This window comes from Leptidea sinapis, chromosome 21, assembly GCF_905404315.1.
Source record: "Leptidea sinapis chromosome 21, ilLepSina1.1, whole genome shotgun sequence".
In the NCBI taxonomy this organism is placed as follows: domain Eukaryota; kingdom Metazoa; phylum Arthropoda; class Insecta; order Lepidoptera; family Pieridae; genus Leptidea; species Leptidea sinapis.
In genome coordinates this window covers 7,119,246-7,146,588 of record NC_066285.1, presented here as the reverse complement: position 1 = coordinate 7,146,588, position 27,343 = coordinate 7,119,246, and the positions used below count along the sequence as shown (strand labels likewise).

The 27,343-nt window shown below is 36.1% G+C and overlaps 1 protein-coding gene across 6 annotated transcripts in view; it reads left to right on the top strand.

The window, feature by feature from the left end:
- The first annotated feature begins 1,049 nt into the window (after window positions 1-1,049).
- Window positions 1,050-27,343, top strand: part of LOC126970469 (trypsin-7-like) — a 64,923-nt gene continuing 38,629 nt past the window's right edge. For 2 of the 6 annotated variants that reach the window (XM_050816387.1, XM_050816394.1), the window contains exons 1-4: window positions 17,197-17,263; window positions 21,178-21,364; window positions 23,286-23,340; window positions 25,513-25,716. In XM_050816387.1, coding sequence (XP_050672344.1) covers window positions 17,212-17,263; window positions 21,178-21,364; window positions 23,286-23,340; window positions 25,513-25,716 — 498 coding nt within the window. In that variant the 5' untranslated portion in view covers window positions 17,197-17,211. Of the gene's footprint in view, window positions 1,191-4,572; window positions 4,763-5,810; window positions 5,866-8,060; window positions 8,256-9,781; window positions 9,929-11,578; window positions 11,624-17,115; window positions 17,264-21,177; window positions 21,365-23,285; window positions 23,341-25,512; window positions 25,717-26,660; window positions 26,808-27,343 lie in introns of those variants that run through there. The other 4 variants (XM_050816390.1, XM_050816391.1, XM_050816386.1 and 1 more) reach the window with 4 other exon arrangements.

The following is a 27,343-nucleotide window of genomic DNA, read 5'->3' as shown; positions in this document are numbered from 1 at the left end:
CTTAGTGGAATCAATTACCAGCTGCAATATTCCTGAACTAACACGATGAGAATACTCAAAACTTAAAGGATGGTAACAAATCTATTGGCCACTGGTGTTGAGGATGTCTACAGATCGTTGCTTCACCATTCATCACGTGCGCCTTTTGCCCCCTCTATTATAAAAAAGTAAAGCATGCTCTTAGCTGCGTTATAATTTGGAGTCACTAAATCTAATCGCTTTTATCTCAAATCGGTTTGCATGTGCCTGCCTTCAATTATTAGTACTTTTTCTCCAATGTACATTAAATTCCCACCACAGTAATTATGGCTTCAACTCTCCTCTACAGCTAATGTTACAATTATATAATTGTATTTTTTAATATAGATGAAAACATTGATAACTTCTGTTCAAATTTTCTTAAATTTAAAAAACAAATTTATGTTTATCTCCAAAATTGATAGACATTAGATTTTAAAATATCACATGTATTTCGTATAGTAATGTTGTGCCTACCTATAATTTAAGTACATTTAAACTATTTTATTATATTTGTTTAATTCTTAGTGCATAAGTAAATAACTCGTATTTAGTTGGTAAGTCTTTAAACAAATCAATAAATAAATCTAATATAGAAAATTATCGTGTCCCGGTGTTTGTTACCAAACTCCTCCGAAACGGCTCAGTTGATTTGTATGAAATTTTGTGTGCATATCGGGTAGGTCTGAGAATTCGCCAACATCTATATTCATACCCCTAAATATATTTTATTGACAATTTTTTTATTTTCATTTTATTTTGATTCAGCGTTGCACAATACACATAACTTCAAATTTTCGCCCTTCTACGATCTACAACTATTTTTGTATCGCGATTTATTCTGTTCCATCCACAAATCCGCTATAGGTTTCCAAGTTGGCAATCGCCATATCTGATATGAACATGCAAAATGTTTCCATAGTAATTAAAATGTTGTATTTTAAATACAAAATACAAAAACAAAACAATCGAGAAAGTAATTTATAACAATAATACGAATCCTTATAAAAACATATACTTACTATGATAATTTGACATACTCGCTTAGTAACATAAAAAGCTGCTAAAATAAAACCTATAAGTATGTAATGCAAGCAGTCAATGTTTTATTGTTTTAAAAATGGTGACAACGAAACTATTATTTATATTTGTAGCTACATTACTTGCGCAAGGTAAAAGCATATTATTCTTTTTTTTTATTTTTTATGGAATAGCAGGACAAACGAGCGTACGTGCGTACGTACACCTGGTGTTAAGTGATCACCGCCGCCCACATTCTCTTGCAACACCAGAGGAATCACAAGAGCGTTGCCGGCCTGTAAGGAAGGTGTACGCGCTTTTTTTGAAGGTACCCATGTCGTATCGTCCCGGAAACACCGCACAAGGAAGCTCATTCCACAGCTTTTTAGTACGTGGAAGAAAGCTCCTTGAAAACCGCACTGTGGAGGACCGCCACACATCCAGATGGTGGGGATGATATCCTAACTTGTGGTGTGTTGTGCGAAGGTGGAATTCGGCGGCAGGAATCAGGTTAAACAGCTCTTCGGAACACTCCCCGTGATAAATGCGGTAGAAAACACACAATGAAGCGACGTCTCTACGCAACGCCAAGTGATCCAGCCGTTCACAGAGCACTGGGTCCCGACAATTCGAGCTGCTCTGCGTTGCACGCGGTCAAATGGATCTAGCTGATGCTGGGGTGTGCCAGACCAGAGATGACAGCAATACTCCATGTGTGGCCAGACCTGCGCTTTGTAGAGCGCTAGAATGTGGCCGGCTTGAAGTATCGCCGTGCTCTATTGATGACGCCCAGCTTCTTCGAAGCTAATTTGGCTTTGCCCTCCAGATGGCCACGGAATTGGCAATCGCTCGAGATTTCGAGACCCAGTATTCCGATACTAGGCGAGGCTTTAAGGGAAGTGTTGTCGAAGAACGGTGATACGGCAAATGGGGATTTTTTAGTGGTAAACGCGCAAACTTGAGTCTTCTGGGGTTGAATTGGCCAAGGTTCAATTTACCCCATTCCGCGATCTTCTCGAGAGAGGACTCGATAGAAGACACTAATTTCTCCCGGCACTGGTCGATGTTTTCCCGAGAGAGACTAGCATGGCCCGTGTATACGGCATCACCAGTGCCGTCCAACATATCATTGATATGCAGAAGAAACAGCGTGGGTGATAGCACACAGCCTTGGGGCACTCCAGCGTTCACGGGCTTGGGATTCGAGCAAAAATCGTCGACAACGACTTGTATGCTGCGCCCAGTGAGGAAGTTGGAGGTCCACTTGCATAAGCTCTCGGGAAGCCCAAATGATGGAAGTTTTGAGAGGAGCGCCTTGTGCCATACATGATCAATGGCCTTCGCTATATCTAGGCTAACCGCCAGGCCTTCCTCCTTGCTTTCAATAGCCGCCGCCCATTGATGTGTTAGGTACACCTGAAGATCACCCGCCGACCGTCCATGGCGAAAGCCGTACTGTCCGTCGTTGATCAACTGGTGACCCTCTAATTATACTAAAAGCTGGCGGTTAATTATGCTCTCCATGATTTTGGAGAGCAGGGAGGTAATAGCAATGGGCCTGTAGTTCACCGCATACGATCTGTCTCCTTTTTTTTGGATCGGATGGACAAGGGCTGACTTCTATGAGTCAGGGACTACGCCTTTGGATTAAGAGTGCCGGAATAAACGCTTTACCACCGGCGTCAACTCAGGGGCACACGTTCTGAACACGATTGGAGGAATGCCATGCGGCCCGCTCGACTTCCTAACTAAAACAGGGCTCGCCTAACAGTTTTCTGTCTGAACTGTACTTCAGGCATAGAGCTCTGACACCGCGGGATGGTCGGCGGTGTTTTTCCGTTGTCGTCAAGAGTCGAGTTGGAGGCGAAAAGAGCACACAGGAGATCGGCTTTCTCTTATTCTGTTTGAATGGTAGAAAATCGTAAGCATTTAATAATACCCTCCCTTCCTTAGTATCGCTAAATTGAGAAGCATTCCTCATTACGCATCCTAGTACTAAATTCATTGCTTTACAAGTCGTTATAATATTATGCATTAGTTATTTATGCAACTGTTGTGTAATAACGGGTATTAAAATACGATAATAGTATCACAAGAGTGTTTTAATACCTAATTATCAACAGTTGCATACAAAACTTTATCTACACCCAGAATATGAATCCTCTAAAATATTCTGAAACAGTTAGCTTACTGCTAACATTAAAACAGCCAGTCCTAGTAGTAACCTAATATCATCCATTACTGATTATATACAAAAAAACTAAGTATTCATGAAATAAATATATATTTTTAGTAGTAATTTTCATTTGTATAGTGCAATTATTAAAATTCACTTGAATATTGTTCGTTTGCAGCGTTTAAAATATCCGGCGGTGTGCTGTCAAAACTTAAACCGCTCATTTTTCAAGAAAAATGGCAGGGATTTGAATAACCTACTTTTTTTACGGCGCGCGACCTTCCGGTAGTATGGAACGCGAGCTAACGAAAATGTTCTTTTTTTGAAATTCATACAGATACCACGCATCGAGCAATAAGAATGTGGCTCTCAGTAGAAACTCTTTGAGCATCGAAAAAAAAACAAAGGGGTGTTGTTATGAAATTCAGTACAACATTACAACACTCGTTTTGATGATGTAATGGTTATTAGGACATTGGGTGTTTTAATGTTGGCAATAAGCTAACTGTTTCAGAATCTTTAATAGAGGATTTAAAGCATGGGTGTAGATAAAATATCATAGATAACTTATACGTCTAGATAGAGTCTCTTGCTGTTAGACAAGCGATAAAAACAGTCCAACAATATTAGTTTAGTGTGTGTGACAAGGTACGTCTTACACTCGCGACTTGTATGACACTTTGTGTTAGTGTGCGTGAATTGCTCAAAATAGAGGTTAGTTATAGTCCATTTTTATCGATGATTTTACAGCTGGCATAGTCTATCTAGACGTATAAATGATCTACACCTAATACCAGTGATTTCCATGAGACTTGAAAACTATACTTGATGAGTGATGACCAAGTGGTCATATTATGTATAAATGTCCGGACGACCGAGCCTTGCTCGGATTATTAAGAATGTACAAAACTTGAACAAAAAAAACTAAGAAGACACCTGGATTAGAACCCGGGTCTTCTGCTTTCCGGATAACCCAATGTCCCGTCTGAACTATTACTACTGAGCTTCTTGTATACAGTGGTGAAATTAACCTTTGTATTCAAATGATATTGTAGCAGATTCGCATTAAAACACGGATAGAAGTTTATATTCTTAAAATTGAAACCTATCTTAATCCATTTCTCGCCCTTGAAACTACCAGTATACTTAATTTCATTAAAATCGTCGGAGCCGTTTCCGAGATTCAGATTATATAATATATACAAGAATTGCTCATTTAAAGATATTAGATATGACCACATATTTATATAAATTCCAATAATACTTATTTTGTGAGATAAAGCGGGCTGCGAAATGCGTTGCAGTTTTCTTTTATATGTTTTTTTCCAGTAAGTTATAGTGTTTACTGTTCATGACAGGTGCTTACTGCAATGAAAATATACCGCCCAACTTGGAGGATAGCAAAATCGTCGGAGGGTACAGCACAACTATCTTGAAATTCCCATATCAAGTACTAGTGATACTCCAACATAATGGACAGAAGCGCGTTTGTGGTGGATCAATACTGAATGAAGAATTTATTTTAACAGCTGCACACTGTGTTGACGAGTATGTATCGTACTCTTTTTATTATCTCTATTATTTATCTTTTGTAAAGATATATAGATACACACAAAGAGGACGTAAATACTATGTAATAAGAGGCTGGCCTTATGGAAAAGCTCATGGTGGCTCAGAGGGCAATGGAGAGAGGGCTCGGAGTTTCCCTGCGAGATCGAATCAGAAATGAGGAGATCCGTAAGAGAACCAAGGTCACTGGTATAGCCTAAATTATTGCGAAACTGGAGTGGCAGTGGGCAGTGCACATTGTTCGACGGACAGATGGCCGTTGGGGCAGTAAAATCCTCGAATGGCGACCACATACCAGAAGACGCAGTTTTGGTAGATCCATCACAAGATGGACCGACAATCTTGTCAAGATCGCCGGAATACGTTGGATGAGGGTGGACCTTTCTCCAGCAGTGGACATCTTCCGTCTGATGATGATGATCATGATGATGAAGAGGCTGGACTGCCTAAGTAAAAATTGAAATTCGTTTATTATGAAACGTGCATTGAGATTTGACATAATTTTGAAATAGTAATTACAATATGATGGCGAAGTATATTCCGGTAGGTTTGAAAGCGAACAGTTGCTTAAAAAGGAGTGGGATTCACCAATCTCCGTTTTTTTACAAGATTAAGGCCGTCATCTATATTATATCTATCAATGACGTTTCATACAATCGAGTGAAACGCTTTATTCTTAGAGAGTTTTGCTAGGCTGGAAACTTTTATTATTAATTAAAGTGTTTGTTCCGCCAAATTTTCATACCGGCTGAACCCATTTGATCGGACTTTCACTGGCAGATGGAATATAAGGACTCATTTAGGCTACTTAGTACATAGTAAATACTTAGTAAAACCTAGGAAATGTATTAAAATCTGACTTAGTGGATGCATTCAAAAAAATTGAAAACATTCCATCCTACCGCGAGCAGCCAAAATATGTCTGTTTGCCACGTATTGCCACCTTGCTGATTATAGGTTTTATGAGGCTGTTCTTCATCACTTAAATTCAAACTTAGATGAAAATTAAACCAAGCTTAAATTCCAGCGTGCAAAGTGCTGTAGTAGCAGCAGGTATAACAGATGACAGAGAAACAGAAAAGGTAAGTTAACTAAAATAAACTTATTTGAGATTAACTTTCAATTCGCTTTTTCGTTAGATAAGAATATTTTAATTTTGAATACGGAACAGCGAATCAATTGATCACAACTACAATTTTATGTGTTTTTTCTTTTCTTTTTTATGAAAATACGCGACGAGGCGAGCAAGACGCTGATGGTGATTGATACGCCCTGCCTGCTACAATGCAGTGCCGCTCAGGATTATTGAAAAGCCCCAAAAATTCTGAGTGGCGCTACAATTGTGTTCGTCACTTTGAGACATAAGATGTTAAGGCTCATTAAGGCCCAGTAATTTCACTAGCTACGGCACCCTTCAGACCGAAATACAGTAATGTTTACACATTACTGCTTCACGGCAGGAATAGGCGCCGTTTTGGTAACCATGATCTCGCCGGCATCCTGTGCAAAGGAGCCTCCCACTGGTAAATGTTTATGAATGAGTACCATTTAGTGAGACCGTTAATGGTCATAAGTTTTCTGAAGTTTCAATCTTTCCATTTAATTTCCATTTTCCTTCCAATAAACACTTAGAAACTCGCTAGATAACTGCGCTTAATTTTTAATAAATTGGCAAATTCTAGAAAAATAATATTTATGTTTCATGATATAGGAAGTATTGAATAGGACGGTGTGTATATTAAAAGGGAATAAGGACTTATAAAATATTCTGTGCAACCAAATACAAAAAGGATTTAAAACTTAAAATAATTTTAATGTTTTGTACGACATCTCTTATTTAAACAACAACAAGTCAAACACTTTTTCTCAAGAGCTGGATAAACATTTAATTTACTTTAGGTATATTTAGCTGAATGTTTTACAATTTATGCACCTTTGTCAGGCGTGTCAGTCATAATTCCTATGTCTCGATTTACTTTTCAGAGGTTTTCCTCAGATGGCTTCATATTTGATTAAGTTATCATCATTTCTATAGAGACATCACCTATCTATCGCCCTTTTGTACCGACCGATTCTTTCTACATCAACTCCTATAACTTAAGGAAACATAAAAATTGGAGGTACGGTATCGACCAATCAAGTAATTGATGACTGAATTAATGAATCTAATAATTGATCTTTCTATACGGTAGTCACCTGTCCACTTGCTTGCACCCACTGGTTGCAATTACTTTTCGTTACTCATTGTCAAACATCCTCGTTCGTCAGGTTTCCACATGTGAGTTTCAATTTTAATGTGTTCTATATATTCAATGTCGTTCTATACATCGTGTGCTTGAAGACATTGTAAGCACACTTTTATCCTTAGTATGTATCAACTGTCACTGTCCGAATCGGATTCTAAATTCAACATACGTAACTAAACTGAGTAAATGTTTTCCATTGCTGCTTACTGACGAGGAACATTTTAAGCAACTGGAGTAAATGCGGCAATGTATAGGTATATCAGTTGTAGCCTATTATGTTGTAATTAGTGGCATTTTCCATATTTCGGCTTTATTTTTATACGGCGGGTTCTGTCTATAATATGTATAATTTCATTATATTTTCGTAAAAATAACTTAAATTTATTTTGGTTAATATTGATATATATTATATTTGGTTAATATGAATTATATAAATTATTTTAAACAATTTGTTATGTTTTTAAAGTAGTAACCCTCACTTCTAGGATTAATACACAAATAAGATTTGAAAAGTTGAGAGTTGAACAAAGCATACAAGATTTTATGACGATGCGTCGCACAGAATGCCAGAGGTCGTAGGTTCGAGTCCTGTATGATTCATAAAATTTTGTTTTCAAATTTTTTTTGTGTATTAATTCTAGAAGTGATCTTAACACTTTAAAAACAACAAATTGTTTAGATTTACAAGAGCGACATCTCAAGTAAATTTCTAATATGCAAATATTGGGGTTGAGCAGGTTATCAACAGTAAAGTAGATCCTGTAGATGAAGCCACAACCTGAGAGGTGAACAAAGCTTATAAGATTTTAAGACGATGCGTCACTCGAACGGTTAGCTTGATTGGTATAGCACTGACACGGAACGGCAGAGGTCGTGGGTTCGAGTCCCGCATCGTTCATAAAATTTTATTCATGTAAAATATTTCACATTCCTGATACTATTTTTATAAATTTAGGTTGTTTTTACTTGGAAGAATTGATTGATTGGTTATGTAATGCAGACTAGTTTCTTAAAATCTATATACTTTACAGCTTATACCAGTTAAACATTTTGAGCATCACCCGAATTATAATCCAAAAAACTTTGACTACGATGTAGCTTATTTACAATTATGTGAAAAGTTGAATCTTGATGGACGGAAAAAAGACGCAGTTCATATTGTAAAAGCCGGATCACAAGTTCCAGTTAGTACTAAAGTTACCGTGTCGGGTTGGGGCAATACAGCTGTAAGTATTTAAGTGTCAAACAATTTTCTTATTATCTTAATTTTAAGTCCATGGGGTTTTTTTTCGTGAAAATAAGGAATGAGACGAGCAGGACGTTCAGCTGATGGTAACTGATACGCCCTGCCTATTACAATGCAGTGCCGCTCAGGATTCTTGAAAAACCCAAAATTTCTATGCGGCACCACAATTACGCTCGACACCCTGAGACATAAGATGTTAAGTCTCATTTGCCCAGTAATTTCACTAGCTACGGCGCCGTTCAAACCGAAACACAGTAATGCTTACACATTACTGCTTCTCGGCAGAAATAGGTGCCGTTGTGGTACCCATAATCTAGCCGGCTTCCTGTGCAAAGGAGCCACCTACTGGTAAAATGGATATGTATTTATTTCGCATACATCCTTTGTATCTGTAATCAGTCCTTTAAATTTTTTCTATTAATCAGATTAAAAGTACATTGCTGGTAACACTATTGTGCATTCCACTTTCTTAGTATAAGTGAATAAAGAATAGAAATTTTTCGTTTTATGCTTTGTGAGCCAAATATTTCATATGATCTTTTTTTTAATGTCATTGAGGGACGAAGGACGTTAAGATGATGGTAATTAATACGCCCTGTCCATTGCAATGCAGTGTCGCTCAGGATTTTGAAAAAAAATTGAGCGGCACTACAATTGCGCTTGTCACCATGAGACATAAGATGTTAAGTATCATTTGCCCAGTAATTTCCAGAAAAAGGCGCCATTGTGGTCCCCATAATTTAGCCGGTATCCTGTGCAAAGTTGCGTCCCACTGTAATTGTCTCTCCCGATTCATTTTCATTTCCTGCTCCTGTGTAAATTCGCAAGCTCTCTAATGGAGAATCTGGGGCCTCATTCGCTATCAATATTTAGTCAATTCTATCCCCAAGTAGGCATGGAAGAAATACTCCCATTTCCAACAGTCCTGATATCCCTCTGGTTAATTCAATTTGCAGTGTAAACATTTAACTTTCACAGGTAAACGTCGTAGTTACCTACTTGAAATAATATTTGTTCTTTAAATTTATATATGTTAGGATTACAGAAGCGTCTTCTGGGTTCAATGATATTTTAAGAGAATTTCATTAAGGCTATAAATGTTCATTCACCAAATACGTAACCAAAAGGAATACGACTCCTAAACCAAACTGTGAAAGAACTTACTTCCACACGTTTCCAGTTTGAAATAATATCTTTAATTCCTTTAAAATAACCCCTTATAATCTTTATATAATTTGTGCCGGAAGACGTCCACTGCCAGACAAAGGCCTCTCCTATCTGGACTAGATCGTTGGTCAATCTTGATTCCTATATATAATCTTCATTTTATTGGTTACTACTTACTTACCAGTAGATGATCTTCAAAATTGTGTATCCTTATTCAATTTGATAAATTCTTCCATCGAACCCAGAGTATCTCCCATCAATGAGTCACCAAACTCAAATCAATTTTATTTTTTATTTTTTATCAGATTTAAAAAGGTTTTGATTTCTTTGATTTAATAGGAAAATGGAACCTTATCTCATACTTTAAGAGCCGTAGAAATGAATATAGTATCAACTGTCGAGTGTAGAAAGGTGTACGGGAATGAAGCCATTACTCAAAGAAAGATCTGCGCTGGAGTACCTGAAGGAGGCAAGGATACTTGTCAGGTAAAGTCCAAATTCTGCTTACCAATAAAATTGTTAACGCCATACATGAGAATAAGAAACCGTAACCAGAATGCTAATACATAAACTGAGATTGCAATAAATAATGCTAGTATTATCTATACAATATATAGACCAGTGCTAAAGCCTTCGAAAATGATAAAAAGTGAAAAAAAACAATAGAAGGATAAAAAAATCTATTGGAAAAAGTTAAGTTGCTAAATTGTAGGTAATAAAAAGATCTACAACTTTTGTTGCTACACTCTTTTCACATAACCTCAAATTAACCCTAATTACCAATCTAAATTCTCTCGTCAAAATAATAACATCTTTTTTAAAATCTCGGTGGGCTATTTGTTCTTTGAAATCTACTTTTTAAAAAAAGCAAAGAAACGAAAAAAATTCTATTCCGATTTTTTTACATTAACAATTTTGAGCTATTTATTCAAATTTACACTTTAATTACTCGAAAACCGTAAGATTATTTATTATTTAATACATAAACAAAAAAATTGGAAATCGAAATATACCCACTACTACAATTAACAACCAAATAAGTAAATAAATTTAATTATTTTTCCTTTCATTTTTCTTATATTCTCTACCTTTTCCAATGGGTTTCATACTGCTATTATTTTTTTTATTTCAAAATTATCGACCATGATATAAGGGGCGGGACACACAGAAAAGACGTAAGACCAGGACGCGTCCACAAAATGTATAGAAGCGTTATGACACCAAGTAAATTGAAAAGACAGGGCGCGAGCGCGACGCGGATATGAAGTTTCGACAACTGCGCCCTCTTCGAAAACATACAGTAGAGGCGAGGCGCCTACAAGACGCGGCAGAAAGAGGTGCGCGGGCGGTAGTTAGTATTTTGATTTTTGAACTAGGGGCACCCGCGCAGGTCCAGTTGCACTTACACTCGCGTCTAGGTTAACTGTGTTTTTTACAATTATTGAAATTTTTATAAAATTCGCGACTCCTCTATTATTTAAAACATAGGTTCTCAACGTGGGCGATAACGCTCCCTTGTGGGCGTTTGAGACTTCAGGGGGGCAGTAGAAGATCCAGAGAAAATTAGGGGCCATTTAGATGGCGCAGATGGGGCGTGGGTAGATTAAATAATATAGTCTAAAAAGGCAAAAAAATACACGAAAATACTCTAGAAAATAAACATATTCTCAAAGTGGGCGGTGAGCAAAATAAGGTTGAGAAACTATGATTTAAGAAAATCTATGTTCTTCATTGCTTCGCCATACCGGATGTACCCAATAACGTCTAACCCTTTGAATGTTAGCAAGTTGAACCAAAGCCGGAACATCCTTGTCTTCTGAATAAGACATATTGTTGTCCCAAAAGCAGACGCTTAAATGCAAAGAAACGCAGTCTAGATAGACGCAAAGACAAGCCACATGGCTTGTCTTTGCGTCCTATCCGCGCCCTGTCTCTTTAATGTACTTTAACCGCGACCCGTCTAAAACCTGTCTGCGACGCGTTTTCGTCTTACTTCTTTGCTGTGTGTCCCGCGCCTAAAAATTTCGTACTATCTATATCTATTTATCTCTAAAATATCCTAGTCTTCTAAGTAATTTAATTTTTAATAAAGCCAATGCAACCAAAAATTGTTTTATTTTTTCAACATTATTTTAGGGTGATTCTGGAGGACCTTTGGTGTATTCATCCACAAAGAAACAGGTTGGCATCGTATCTAGTGGATACGGTTGTGCTCGACCTGGAATACCTGGAATATACACGAACCTTGCCAACCCAGGCATAAGGAGCTGGATTAAAAAACACACTGGTGCTTAAATTCATTGTAAAAATGTTAATAAAAAGACCATTTTGCATACCAATTTTTAATGCCCCCTATGACATGGCTATTATTTGCTGCATTTGACCAATACATATGAACGTTTGTGAACCTTTTTTTAAATATGAAATAAAAACACTTTTACGAATTATTTGAATAGAATAAATATTCAATTACTTCACTTTAATTACAACTATATACAAGTAACACTAGAAGATTTATAACAATAGGGCAGTCGGGTGACCAGTAGCCAGCACTTCCGATACTTTCGACTGCCCCAACAAGAAGTGCCCAATAGTGGAGTTCAATTCGTAACAATTACACTACTACCAATCTTAATAATACGAATCTACCAACTTCATTATTAAGTGACATTTACCAGTGGGCCGGCTAGATTATGGATACCACAACGGCCCCTTTTTCTGTGAAGCAGTTATTTAAACATTACTGTGTTTCGGTCTGAAGGGCGCCGTAGCTAGTGAAATTACTGGCCAAATGAGACTTAACATCTTATGCCTTCAAGGTGACGAGCGCAATTGTAGTGCCGCTCAGAATTTTTAGATTTTAGATTATATGATAATATAACAATTACTAAAAATATACTTACTAAATATTATAATAACTAAAACAATATAATATTAACTGGTTACAAATTATTCTATTAATAATATCATAACTGAATGTTGGTACTAATTAGAATGACAAATAACCATAACACTTACTTAGTAAGTTAATTTTAATGATTGTGCATCGGCTGAGTCTAATCTTCAATAATTTCATAATACAGGGTAGTTTTTGTTTAATTACTCACAAAATTTTACTATTGATGACTAATTCGATGTAAAAATATAATTTTGAATGGTCGGAATATTGAATTTGAACCTTGAACCTTTTATTAAATCATACTAGCTGACCCGACCGATGCTGTTCTGTCAATATAAAAAAAATGATGTACCTAAATAATTGTACCTATATATTGGGATTCAATGTGTCCAAACTAGTATTATAAAGAGGAAACATTTGTGGTTTTGTATGTATGTTTGCAATGTTTTCACACAAAAACTTCTGGACCGATTACAAAAATTCTTTTAACATTAGAAAGCTGCATCTTTACTGAGTGACATACATTTAAAAAAAAATAGGGATCCCTAATAAAAATGCAATAATATAACCCAAGGTGTGAAAAAATTGGTCATGAAAAATCTGTCATCGCGTGTGCTGCGGAAACTATTGATGATAGAAAAAAAAATTTTCTACTGCATTTTAGAACGTATTAATTTATAAAAACGTTCGCGATACCATATGTCCAACTGTACTTATGCCACTACATTTCACATTTTACATTACTTTTTAACTGACTTCAAAAAGGAGGAGGTTATCAATTCGATCGGTATTTTTTTTTATGTATGTACACCGATTACTCTGAGATTAATAATCCGATTTACGTAATTCTTCTTTTGTTTGATGCGAAATAGAAGCCATTTGCCAATAAACATTTTACATAGTTTGGCCCAGTAGTTTTCATTTTATGAACATTTATATGAAAGTTTTCATCTACCTTAATGACATAGTTGTTTTCTGTGTACGGCTTTTTTTTTGGAGTTATCATTCGGGTAGAAAACTGAAAAGTATCAAATACTTAACTAAAAATTTAAATCAAAACACCTCTTTTGCAAACCTTTACCTTTAATATTAATAAAATACTATTATTTGTATGTGCTGCCTATTGATAGGTTTTAAGTCAGTGCCAAACCAAATGTAATAAAGGTTCCTACACTCGCCACACGTGATTTTGAGCGGGATAGCTTCGTCAAGAACAAAACAACCCAAGTGGACAGACACGCGTGGCCAGACAACATAAATAATTAAATTAAGAAAACTGTTTATAATATTAAGTTTTATTTTGTTAAGGGCTTGGCACTGACTTAAAACCTATCAGTAGGTAGCACATACAAATACTAGTATTTTATTAATATTAAAGGTAAAGGTTTGCAAAAGAGGTGTTTCAAATTAAATTTTTAGTTATTTGATACTTTTCAGTTTTTAAAGTCGGTGTTTTTAAACGAAGTTTTTTTACATTTAAATCTTGATAAAAGTGCCGACGATAGTCAAAACATTATTCATACCTCTCCCATTGAATGATATTCTATTTAATTTAAATTTATAATTAAATTTTAGACCGTATTAACATCTGTAAGACACTTTTGAAATTGACATTGCTAGTCACTAATATAACAGTATGTTTAACTATTTAAAGATAAACACTCGTAAAAAACGAAATTAAATTAACAGATGCAAGTATGAATTAATGAAATCATTATTGCGAATTCGAAAACCGCACATTTAAAATATTAAATCTCAGTCATTGAACATGCTTTTGAGTATTGCAGTTTTAGCAACCATGTAAATGTAAAATGATGATAAAATCCTTCCATTTAAATGCTCGTAGTGACTGCTTTAAAATTATTTCAACGTACGACTTTAATGTAGTAAATATTGTAAGCAATAAGGGTGCGACATTTTTACAATTTATTAAGCGTTTAAAAAATATAGTATCAAGCCTGTTAGATGGTTGATTAATACCTCATTTATATTTATACTAGCTGACCCGACAGACGCTGTACTGTAAAAAGAAAAAAAAAATTTCCTAAGTATTCGGGAATAATGTAGCCTAAAGCCATCGGAATTTAATGATTTTATAATATACATTAATAAACTGATAAGGATTAATATCGTCTTTGTGTAAACAGAATTTACATTATTGCATTATAATTTCTAATTTTAAATGAGACAACATCTTATGTTTCAAGGCAACGAGCACAATAATTGTAGTGCTGCTCAGAATTATTGGGTTTTATAAGAATCAGACAAGAATTTAGATAGCGTTTTCGTTGAAAGCATCCAGCCGGCACATATTTTCCGACACCTGCAACAAATATCATTAAAGTATACAAGATGGAATCAGAAATGAGGAGATCCGTAGGAGAACCAATGTCAAAGTCACTGACATAGCCCACATGATTGCGAAACTGAAGTGGAAGTGGTCAGGGCACATAGTTCAACAGACAGATGGCCGTTGTGATAGGTAGGCAAGTTCTCGAATGGCCACTATGTACCGGAAGACGCAGTTGGTATCGATCGCCGGAATACGTTGGATGAGGGCAGCGCAGGACCGATGGTCGTGGAAATATTTTGGTGAGGCGTTTGTCCAGCAGTGGACGTCTTCCGGCTGATGACGATGATACAAAATATATACAAAACCTAAACAAATCTACTCAAACCTTCTTTTAGAATCACGATATCCATTGGTGACAACAACACGACAATCGTTGCTGTAGTTTTTGAGTTTATCGCGAACAGACACATGAAGACCGATTAAAATACATTACAATTATCACATTTACTGACTGCCGTTGGGTTGCTGACCGAAGATTTTTACAGGTTCACTGTATCATCTACCACAACCGGCTTGTATTGGCCTTGTTGTTCCTATACTTAACGCTGTAATTGTAAGCTTGTATGTATGTAAAAACACCCATATGCAATTTGGGCTCCAATAGCTTGCTGCCGTGAATCATAATCATTATGTTTTACTAACAAACAAAACCAGACATATTTTGTAGCAGTATACAATTATAATTAGTAAATTTAAAATAAACTATCGTACAATACTAAACTCATATTGCTATCTAATCTGTTTAGTACAAAAAACGGATTTAAATTAACTTCAATGCATTTAAAAAATTTATATTCCCCGGTTAAAAATGAACTAGAATAATCAAGTTGTGTTTGCCTGTAATTAGATGTTTAAATGATTTAGTACTAGCAGTTGCCCGCGACTTCGTCTGCGTATTATTTCTGATTTTCCATGAGATTATTTTCATCAAGTTCATACTTAAAGAGGTCGGTCGCAGTTTACATTTTTTTTTGCAATAAAGAGCCGACAGTTCTATTAAACAGAATTTCAATTTATATATTGTTATAAGCCTCCACGTAGGTACAACTGGTCGTGAAAGAAACAATTTCTGATATGTGCTGTTTTCAAAGTTGTTTTATTCTGTCATTATTATTTTAATAAGATTATGTAGTAGTTATCGATAATTTCTTAACCAGAAATTGTTGCTATGTTTAAATTGCAATTGGTAAACAGATGGAATGGAAAAAAATAATTGACATCCCTATTTTCTTAAAACTTCCCTGTAAACAATATTTCTTGTTCGTCTTTCGGGTTGAAGAAAAATCTAGTGAACTGACTCTGGAGCACGCCACATACACCTGGTTATGCAAGAAACAATAATTTCTGAGATCTTTACCGGCTAGTTTCCGAAGTTTGACTCTGTGCTTTATTAATTGTCATCGCGTAGCATAGTTTATAAATTGCAGACGTTTCATTTCAAATTGGTAAACCAATGGTATCAAGTGACCTAGGGATAAAGACTCGCCTTTTCCCCTGTTTCCCCTTATAATTTTACTATCGAAAGGCGTAGGTGTCAAAGGTATGTTAATTATAAAAACTACCACTACGGCCGAGCTACTTCATACAACCTTCCAACGCCCATTTCACCCCGTTTGGGGTTAGGGATTTAATAGCATTTTTTTCTTGCACTCAACCCCAAAAAGAAACTACATTTCAAATTGAAATTTGAAATAACTATAGATACAACTTTTCTATACAAACTTTACCCCCCTATTTTACCAACTTTAAAAGGGGATTTCCCAAAATGACTTAGACAGATTTTTATTATTTAAAGCTAATAACCTAAATGTCGATTTTCACGTCTCTAACTTCAAAATCATAGGACTTTCATACAACCTTCGACCTTTTCACCCCGTTTGGGGCGGGGGATTTTCATAGCATTATTTTTTCTTGCACTCGCCCCCAAAAAGAACCTACATTTCAACTGAACGCAAATGATGTCAATCAAGGAATATAATTGAAGAAACAGGAGCCCCCCCATACCATACAATTTCCTTTATAGTAACGAATGATGTTTTGACGGCCTCTAATATAAAACTGATGACGCATCTACCATACAGTCCATAGGATTGGTACTGAATAAAAAAGTGTCATACAAATCTCGAGTGTAAGACGTAGCTTGTCACGTAAAGTATTATTCCTGGCCTGTTTTTATCGGTTGTAAAAAACAAGAGACGCTATCTAGCAGTATTAATTATCTATGCTAACGAATACTACAGTTATATTTTTTAATGTACAAAAAAATAAATATATTTTCCTTGTAACAATATTAATAGTAATACTAGATAATTATCATATATACTATTAAGTATTTCAGTATCACTTTAATTACAGAAATATCCAAAAAAAAACGATTATGAAAGTAATTTATAAAACTATTATAAGTATTAATTAAAAAGTGTGATATAATCGCATTGAAACATAATATCAAAACCTCTTTATAAAAACAACCTTTTAGTACCTGATACAAGCAGTCAATGTTTATTGTTTTAAATAATGGCAGTAACAAGACTATTGTTTTTATTTGCAGCCAGTTTGCTTGTGCAAGGTACAGATATATTCTTTTTTAATCGTAGAAAATATTATTATTCTATTGAAGTTGAGCAGGTTATCAACTGTAAAGTAGATCCTGTAGATGAAGTCACAACCTGAGAGTTGAACAAAGTATACAAGATTTTATGACGATACGTCACTCGAACGGTTAGCTCAGTTGGCAGAGCACTGGCACGGAACGCTAGAGGTCGAGGTTTATTTGTGTATTATTATTATAATATAAATACTAGCTTTTTCCCGCGGCTTGATGTGCGTGCAATAGTTACACTGGGCAGCATTTTTTATTTTTTAATATACTCACTTTGTAAATAATACCAAGTATAGAACTTTCATCCCCCTTTTTCATCCCCACCCCACACAGTCTAAATTTAAGAAATCGCTAGAACAAATATATTTTATTTATTTCTTATCATGTGCCTAAATACAAAGTTTCATGGTGTTTTCTTCGATAATTATACCACCCCCTATTTCAACCCTGCCAAGCCTTTTATTCTTTTTTTTTTTTTTTTTTTATGGAATAGGAGGACAAACGAGCGTACGGGTCACCTGGTGTTAAGTGATCACCGCCGCCCACATTCTACAACACCAGAGGAATCACAAGAGCGTTGCCGGCCTTTAAGGAAGGTGTACGCGCTTTTTTTGAAGGTACCCATGTCGTATCGTCCCCGAAACACCGCACAAGGAAGCTCATTCCACAGCTTTGTAGTACGAGGGAGAAAGCATCTTGAAAACCGCACTGTGGAGGATCGCCACACATCCAGATGGTGGGGATGATATCCTAACTTGTGGCGTGTCGTGCGATGGTGAAATTCGGCGGCAGGAATCAGGTTAAACAGCTCTTCGGAACACTCCCCGTGATAAATGCGGTAGAAGACACACAATGAAGCGACGTCTCTACGCAACGCCAAGTGATCCAGCCGTTCACAGAGCACTGAGTCCCCGACAATTCGAGCTGCTCTACGTTGCACGCGGTCAAATGGATCGAGCAGATACTGGGGTGCACCAGACCAGAGATGACAGCAATACTCCATGTGTGGCCGGACCTGCGCTTTGTAGAGCGCTAGAATGTGGGCCGGCTTGAAGTATTGCCGTGCTCTATTGATGACGCCCAGCTTCTTCGAAGCCAATTTGGCTTTGCCCTCCAGATGGCCACGGAATTGGCAATCGCTCGAGATTTCGAGACCCAGTATTCTGATACTAGGCGCGGCTTTAAGAGAAGTGTTCTCGAAGAGCGGTGATACGACAAATGGGGTTTTTTTAGTGGTAAACGCGCAAACTTGAGTCTTCTGGGGGTTAAATTGGACAAGGTTCAATTTACCCCATTCCGCGACCTTCTCGAGAGAGGACTCGATAGAAGACACAAGTTTCTCCCGGCACTGGTCGACGATTTCCCGAGAGAGACCTGCATGGCCCGTGTATACGGCATCACCAGTGCTGTCATCCGCATAGCAATGCATGTTGGAGGTGTCCAACATATCATTGATATGCAGAAGAAACAGCGTAGGAGATAGCACACAGCCTTGGGGCACTCCAGCATTCACGGGCTTCGGGTTCGAGCAATATCCGTCGACAACGACCTGTATGCTACGCCCAGTGAGGAAGCTGGAGGTCCACTTGCACAAGCTCTCGGGAAGCCCAAATGATGGAAGTTTTGAGAGGAGCGCCTTGTGCCATACACGATCAAAGGCCTTCGCTATATCCAGGCTAACTGCCAGGCCTTCCCCCTTGCTTTCAATAGCCGACGCCCATCTATGTGTTAGGTATACCAGAAGATCACCTGCCGACCGTCCATGGCGAAAGCCGTACTGTCGGTCGTTGATCAACTGGTGACCCTCTAGGTATACTAAAAGCTGGTGGCTAATTATGCTCTCCATGATTTTGGAGAGCAGGGAGGTGATAGCAATAGGCCTGTAGTTCGCCGGATCCGAACTGTTTCCTTTTTTTTGGATCGGATGGACAAGGGCTGACGTCCATGAGTCAGGGACTACGCCTTTGGAATAAGAGTGCCGGAATAAACGCGTTAGCACGGCGTGTGTTCGAGTCCCGCATCCGGGAGTCCGTTAGACGGCATGTGGCTATCCACATCCGGGAGCCGCGTTGGCGACTCAACCAATTGGGACAGACCATACGCCAATGCAAAATTATGCACAGATCGCCCTGCGTAGTCTGTGGTACGTGATCCCCAAGCCATTCGGCATTGTGCCCGTTGAAATCACCCAAGACCACGATTTCAGCGGAGGGGATCTATGCAAGCACGACGTCAATTGCTGCTTGAACGCAGCCCATGAGATGATCGGTTTCTGCGTTACCACTATGGGACCTGTAGACACACGCATAGATACGGACGCGGTCGTCTAAATCTACGCGGAGCTAGAGAGTAGACAGGTCCCTACCCTCAAAATTGCCGAGACGGCGACAGCAGATATCCTCCCTAACGTACACACATACCCCGGCATGAGGCAAAAAGTTGTGCTCAATTGTACCCGGGGTACGTTAAATATGACGTATCGCTAGGTCGAGATATCTGCGTCTCCGTAAGGAAACACAAGGCCGGCTGCGCCGTCTCAAGGTGGTGGTGGACGGCGATTAAATTGGAGTGAATTCCCCTGATATTGCAAAAGTCCACGTTGAGCGTGGAGCGGGGTGCCGTGGTGTTACTGCCTCCTTTGTCCTCGGTCATGCGCGGTTCTGTGCCCACCCCAGAATACGAAGGGCGGCCCGAGCGAGAGTGCTCGGGGAGGGATTCTCCGGCTCTGGTAGAGCTGGTACCCTCCTGGGGTAATATCTTTTTACGGACCGCTCTCATAATTTGTGTGGGGGGGGGGGAAGGGATGGCCTCCGGTCCTCGACACTAACCTATGCGAAACATAGCGGCACTAGGCCGCTACTTCACGCCGGTATTCTGTGAGAGTGTGGTAATTAACCCAGACGTGCTGACGTCATAAGACGGCAGCGTGACTCTCCCACTTCTAAAAAGCCCTTAGTCGCCTCTTACGACACCCATGGGCCTGGGACTCCCCTATTCTTTTAAGCCCCGGAGAAAGTACAAGGCAAAATTCGCGATAAAAGGGAGCTATTGTATATCTCTGTAATAAATTTCATCAAAATCGATTGAGTGGTGTGGGCGTGAAAGCGTACCATTCAAACTTCGCATTTATAATATTAGTAGGGATTTATAATACAGTATTGCTGACTTGGTCTCAACTTGATGATGTTAAAAAAAAAAAAAAAAACAATTTTTTCGTTAAATTCTGAAACAATATTATTTTTATTATATAAGCTGAAACTATACTATTTCTAATAAATCAGTAATTATCTCATTTTTACCTCTACTACTTATTTCCATGTAACTGAAGTATGATCAATTTCTTTTTTTAATTCCATTAAACCTTATTTTGTAAGACAAAGGGGACTGCTAAGTATGTCACAGTTCTACCTTTATATATTTTTTAAAATAAGTCATACATAATGTTTAAATATAACACTTTTAAATGATTAAAACGCGTGTTATTGTTACTTTGTTTTTACAATAGATTTTTGCATCAAAGTTATATTTCAACTATTGAGGGATGAGACGAGTAGGACGTTCAGTTGATGGTAATTGAAACGCCCTACCCATTACAATGCAGTGACACTCAGGATTCTTGATAAACCCAAAAATTCTGAGCAGCACTACAATTGCGTTCGTCATCTCGGGACATAAGTCTCATTTGCCCAGTAATTTCACTAGCTACGGCGCCCGTCAGACCGAAACACAGTAATGTATATACGCAAAAATTTAATGTAAAAACACATAACACAACACAATTCCACGCATTTTAATACTTTAAATGTGTTTTATTTACTAGAAGAACTCTCGCGTTAATCAAAGAAAATACTGTACAATATAATGTTTGTTATTCGTCACAGTTGCTTACTGCAAGAGGCGAGAATCCTTCCTGGATGATAGCAAAATCGTTGGAGGACATAACACTACAGTTTCGAAGTTACCTTATCAAGTGTTAGTGGTAGTAAAGGACACTCAAGGGCGCTATCTATGTGGAGGGTCAATACTTAATGAAGAATATATTTTGACAGCTGGACACTGTGTTTATCTGTATGTATCTTACAATAAGTACTTATTACTACTTTAACGCTCTTAATATTCAACAAATATCAGTAATAAATTTGGAGCGTTTGCTTGTAATGTGTTATAAAGAGCTGTTTTATTATTACGTTTACATTTATATACATAAGATGATGTTATACTTATTTTAAATTTCTATTTGTCTATATAATCCGGCAACTTTCCAAGCTGGACTTATTTTAATGGGAACGAAATAAGAAGAAGTTAAGTCTATTTTTATGTTCAAAAGTAGTTAAAGGTTCCATGTTTAAAAATTTAAACGTGTGTATTTTAACTGGATCCGATCTAATTAGCCACACTAAAAATAAATAAATAAATACTGCCAAGGCTTGTCTTAACCACTCGGTAATCCTTTTCACATCAATGTAAGAGTCAGAGATAGCTAATGCGAAAAACCCGTCGTCCAGTAGCAATTACCGTAACTAACGTAAGTATATAAAATTTTCTCAAATTTTATTAATCAATCACTAAATTATTACTAATTAATTTTGATTTCATTGATGTTATGTTTGTTTTCTCTTTTTCATTTTTCCATAACGTGCTACAACTATTCTTACAGCACATAAAAAATATTTTTCAAAGTGTACTCAGTAAATCGGTTGCCTCTTTCATTACCATTTCGTAATGAACTTTACTGTGTATCATTTCTTCTTTTTATTTTGGTTCTCGTGCCTACTGCTTAAGCATTTAAGTCTTTCATCCTTTATCTATATTATTATAAAAAGTTTTTAATTTATTCTTTCCTTGTCCTCTCTGTTACGTACCTGAAAGAATAAGAAATTTTATAGCATAAGCAAAAGATCTACCTTTTTGAAATGCTTGTAAATTTTGCTATGCTATTTTAAGTCTTGGTTCTTCTGTATATGAACTGAGTATTCTCCTATATTGCAATCTACTATTCGAGAGTAATATAGATTGGCACAGTTAAGGCGCGGTCATACCACAATATCCACAAAAATTGATTTCTTAAAGAGTCGGTAACAACATAACGCAATAAAAATATTCCGACGAAAAAAATACAGTGCACAAAGAAGGACTTAAAGATATTTTTGAACCGAATTAAATAAATATAATTTGAAATATCCAATAAAAACTTTGGAAGTTGCTACCCAAAAATAAACTTTGGAGTCAAAAATTAGTACTTTTCTAAAACTTAAACCGAACAATTATTCAATTTAATACGTAAATTTTAAATAAACAAAAGAAAACCAGTAAAATATATACCCAATTGCAGCTTAGCCACATGATCAACACAGATATTGTAGGGTTGGGTGTAGCGTTTACAAGTCTAGTCAGTCCGCGCCTTAAATTTTCTAATAGCATAGAGCGGTGTTTCAGTAGGGTTATAGAAAATCAAATGCAGCAGTACTGGATCTGCATTTTAGATGGCCACTAACTATTGTCTTTTAACTTTATGTGCTTTAAGTATAGACGTAGCACAATGTTAGCAAAATAAAAAAGAGGCACCAAACACAATATCAATGGAATCAAAATTAATTAGTAATCATTTAGTAATTGATAATAAATTTTGAGATTATGTTATATGGAACTTACGTTACGGTTATTTGGTTTTGGACGAGTTTTAGGCATTAGCTATCTCTTTGACTTTTATATAGAGGCCAAAAGGATTACCGAGCGGTTAAGACACGCCTTGGTAGAATTTATTAATTTAATTTTAGTGTGAATATTTAAAGCAGATCTAGTTAAAATTGAAATGGAACCTTTAATAACTTTTGAACATAAAAATAGACTTTATTACTTATACTTTCAGTCGCATAAACATTAGTCCAGCTGCTTTCGGAAAGCTTTTGTCTAAGTATGTTATGTCTTTCTGTTATAATTGTTAAATCATGTGTCAAAATGATACAATTAATCCAAACTTAAATTTTAGGATAAAAAATGCTACAGTCAGAGCAGGTATAACAGATGACACAGAACCAGAAAAGGTAAGATTTAATTTCCATTCGTTTTAAGTTAGGAATAATTTAATGATGACTTCGGAACAATGAACTGTGATCTCAAACGTATGTTCCACATAGAGTACATGTGAGTAATTTACGATTTTGTGCGTACGTGTGATTGTTTAGTGTGCGTCCTGAGTAACAGCGCACCGCGTATGGCGGATTATGGAGCGGATTTACAAGTCGATACCTGTCCTTATTGCACGCGGAAAAATGGATGCGTGCGGGCATGTGTTGTGTTTATTTTACTTTGGTTTTCATTTTAAAAGCAGTTTTTTACCAAGGATTTTGTTTTTGGGCAAAAAAGATAGCACGTAATTATATATTACGGAAAAATGAAGCGGTGAATAAGTTAGACTATTGAATTAAATTTAAATTTGTAAACAAAACAATAGACTATATGAAGAATAAAGACATTACCCGGTTTTTAAGAAACAAATTTTCAAAGAGAATTAATAAGTCTTTTAAAAATATTGCTCCTAACTGTATGGTTACTTTTTTTAAAATTACATCATAACATTACATGTTAGGTAGTGTCCATAATCTTCAGTAGGAAAGTCAATATTTGCGACATTTCACTTCACAATCCGCGAGTAAAAAACAAAATACGCGAATTGATGAGCGCACCGGCCAGTATAATGCGTCGTGAAATGTGCACGCCCGCTCGCACTCCGGACACGTTCAAACATATCGAACGTTTGTTTAAAACGCCGCGCCGTTCATTCCGCCTGTGCGCTGCGCCGCCACTCAGGACGCAGCCTTACAATATAAATATAGTCTCATTCAAGGTGGATTTAAACTCCTTCTGGAACCCTATTTAGCATAGGAACGAATATTCCATTTTGATTAAAATTCGTACTATAATTTTTTGCTATCGTGATAAACCTTGCAGTTTAGTTGTCGGTTAATCTGAGCTTATTTATTTGTGAGTGAAAGCATACTCAAATCATCCACGCTTGTCAGTTATCATACTATCATTGAGTTCATTTATATATATTATTTTAAAAGAAGTATATTTTTATAAACAGTTCAGGTTCAATGAAAAAGGTGAATTAGGTTATGAATAATCCTTTTGTGGGACACTACACTTCTTTAATAGGCCTTTTGAAATAGAATTTATTTATAAACAATTATTATGATTTTATTTCATTATGATAGAATCGTCCACAACGAATTTGATCAGTCAAAGTCAAATGGTCGACAAAATGACAATTACTTCAATTTAAGCAGAGAAGTTCACTACTATTTAATACTAAGCTATTTGTTATGTTTTTAAAGTGATAACCCTCACTTTTAGGATTAATACACAAATAAAATTTGAAAACAAAAATTCATCTATTCGTTCATGAAATTTTGTTTTCAAATTTTATTTGTGTATTCAATACTATTTTACATCTGAGCTGCAGTATTTAATAATATTTCTATAAGCTTCTTCCCCCAAACTTCGTTTGTTTTAAATTAATGGGAAAGCCCTTAATGGGAAACACAAACTCTATTAAAGTACGACAGAAAAAGGAGGCCATGACTTGGATATGGTACACAAAAAATTGTAAATAATTTTATTAACTTTACCTCTAAGATCATAGCTTTACCTCATGGCAAGTACATTTTCCTTGTTGAAATATAGAGGTAAAGATGATATGCTGCAACATCATTGAAACAGAGGGAATAAAGAAAAATAAATTTTTCATAAAAATTTATATAATTTTATGATATTTATCAAAGTGATTGATTGAACGGTGCAGAATTGGATATTATCTCGCAGCACCAGTTCAAAAAGTTTGCCACATTAACTTGCCAATTTTCATAGTGATAAAATTTATAAAAATATCGGTCGATAATCCAAAAACAGCTAAGTACTAATATTTAGCAGAAGTAGTTTTCGGTGGAATTTCAAAATAAAAATATCATATTTAAAAAGAACAGCTATCTGAATTCTTACGTACGAGTACTTATTTAATAGCGTAAAAAATCACAAGTAATGTTACTTAAATTTTTGTTCTTATATAACTGTATGTATTCTCATATAACACTGTATTATTAACTGTTTTTTTCTATAAACTTTTAACAAATGCATTGGTTCTTCATAAAAAAAAAACTAAGAAAAATGATATCTGGAATGATTCAGATCTTATTAAAAATCTATTTACTTTACAGGATAATCCCTACATACCAGCTAAACGTTTTGCGTATCATCCACTTTATGACCCAAACAATTCTGATTACGATGTAGGTTTTCTACAATTAAGTCAAAAGTTGAATCTTGATGGATGGAAAAGGAAAGCGGTTCATCTTGTACAAGCAGGCTCAAAAGTTCCAGTTGGTGCTAAAGTTACCGCGTCAGGTTGGGGCACTACAACTGTAAGTATTGTAGTGGGAACCGTTACGGTTTAAGACCATTGACCATTGGAGATTAAGTATTTATGTAGCATAACTCCTATATGTTTTAATTCAGACATTTAATATCTAAGGAATTTACTTAAAACTAGAGTAAAAGTATTTTAATAGTAAATCAACTATTCCCGCCCCCCCCAAACCCTCCGCCATAACATCCATTAAAAAGATTTGAGCACACATGGGTTCCGGCTGTTTTTGAGTGGGTAATACCTCCCCGAGCATTCTTCCTCAAGTAAACCCGTTGTATTATGGGTTTGTACCTTTTATCGCTTTTTGGACTTTCGCAACATATTAAATAAAACCATCTCCTCACAGCTGATATTTTATTTTCTATTCGAAGACGTAGGTATCTCTTGCGATTTTGCGATGCAGAAACAATGCGTCTTGGACTAATAATTTGTTTTTAAAATATTTTAATTATATTTGCTTCCAGGATCTTCTAGGTTCAGTCATATTTAAAGTAAATTTCAACGATACAGCGATCATAAACAAAATCCGTTAACAACATGACCATAACAAGCACCTCACCTCAACTAAATTGTACATCTCCATAAAGGAATCTTAACTTTTAACTACTTTGAACTTCTTGATTCCTTTAAAAAAATATGACAACTGGCGGTGCCCATTTACTATAGCAGATCTCCGTCAAGATCTATTGCATTATTTCATTTAAATACGAATAAAACTCCTTGTAAATTGTAGTTTACTCTATCAAATTAAATTAGGTAAAGTTCTTTAAGCATAAACGCGATAGTGGAAATGCTAAATCAGTCATCGAACTCCCACATAATATGAACTCTGATTCTCTTGTACCAATAAACCATTAGATTTGGAGCTAAAACAAACAAGAGTTGTTTAAAATATTCATGCCATTAGAAACAACAATGATAATTTTTTATGATTTATAGGAAAATGGAACCTTATCTAATATTTTAAATGAAGTAGAAGTGAATGTAGTATCACCTATTGAATGTCGAAAAGTATATGGGAAAGATGAGATTACTCAGCGAATGATCTGTGCTGGTGTCCCTGAAGGAGGCAAAGATGCTTGTCAGGTAACATCCAAGTTTTGTTAGGAAGTACGACCAAAATGGCCAACGGTAATTCATGCCGTAAACACTATTTAAACCCAATATAAAATTTACTATCTTATAAATGAATATCTTTTAAATGGAAAGCAAAAGTAGGCTACTGCTTTCTTTTAGTGTTATACGTAATTTATAAGGCTGTAACTATCGATTTTAGAAATATTTTAAACAGGTAAATAAATTGCGTTCAATACATATAAATATTAATAAAGTACTATCATCGCGCCACAATAAGGCTACTGGAAACCCAAGCTCTGGCAGCTATTTCGGTCAACGGATCAGCCTAGCTATCCAACGCGGAAATGCTGCCAGTATTTTAATTTTATCTAGTCATGTAGTAGTATTGTAAATATTGTTATGAGATTTGTTTAGTTACAATAAAATATAAGACAATTTTTGTTAAGTTGAAAATTTGTAAATAATTTTTATAGTAGATATTGCAAATAAAATATTTAATATTAATTTAAGCCTGTGCAATTTGTCATGAAATACACGATTTATAT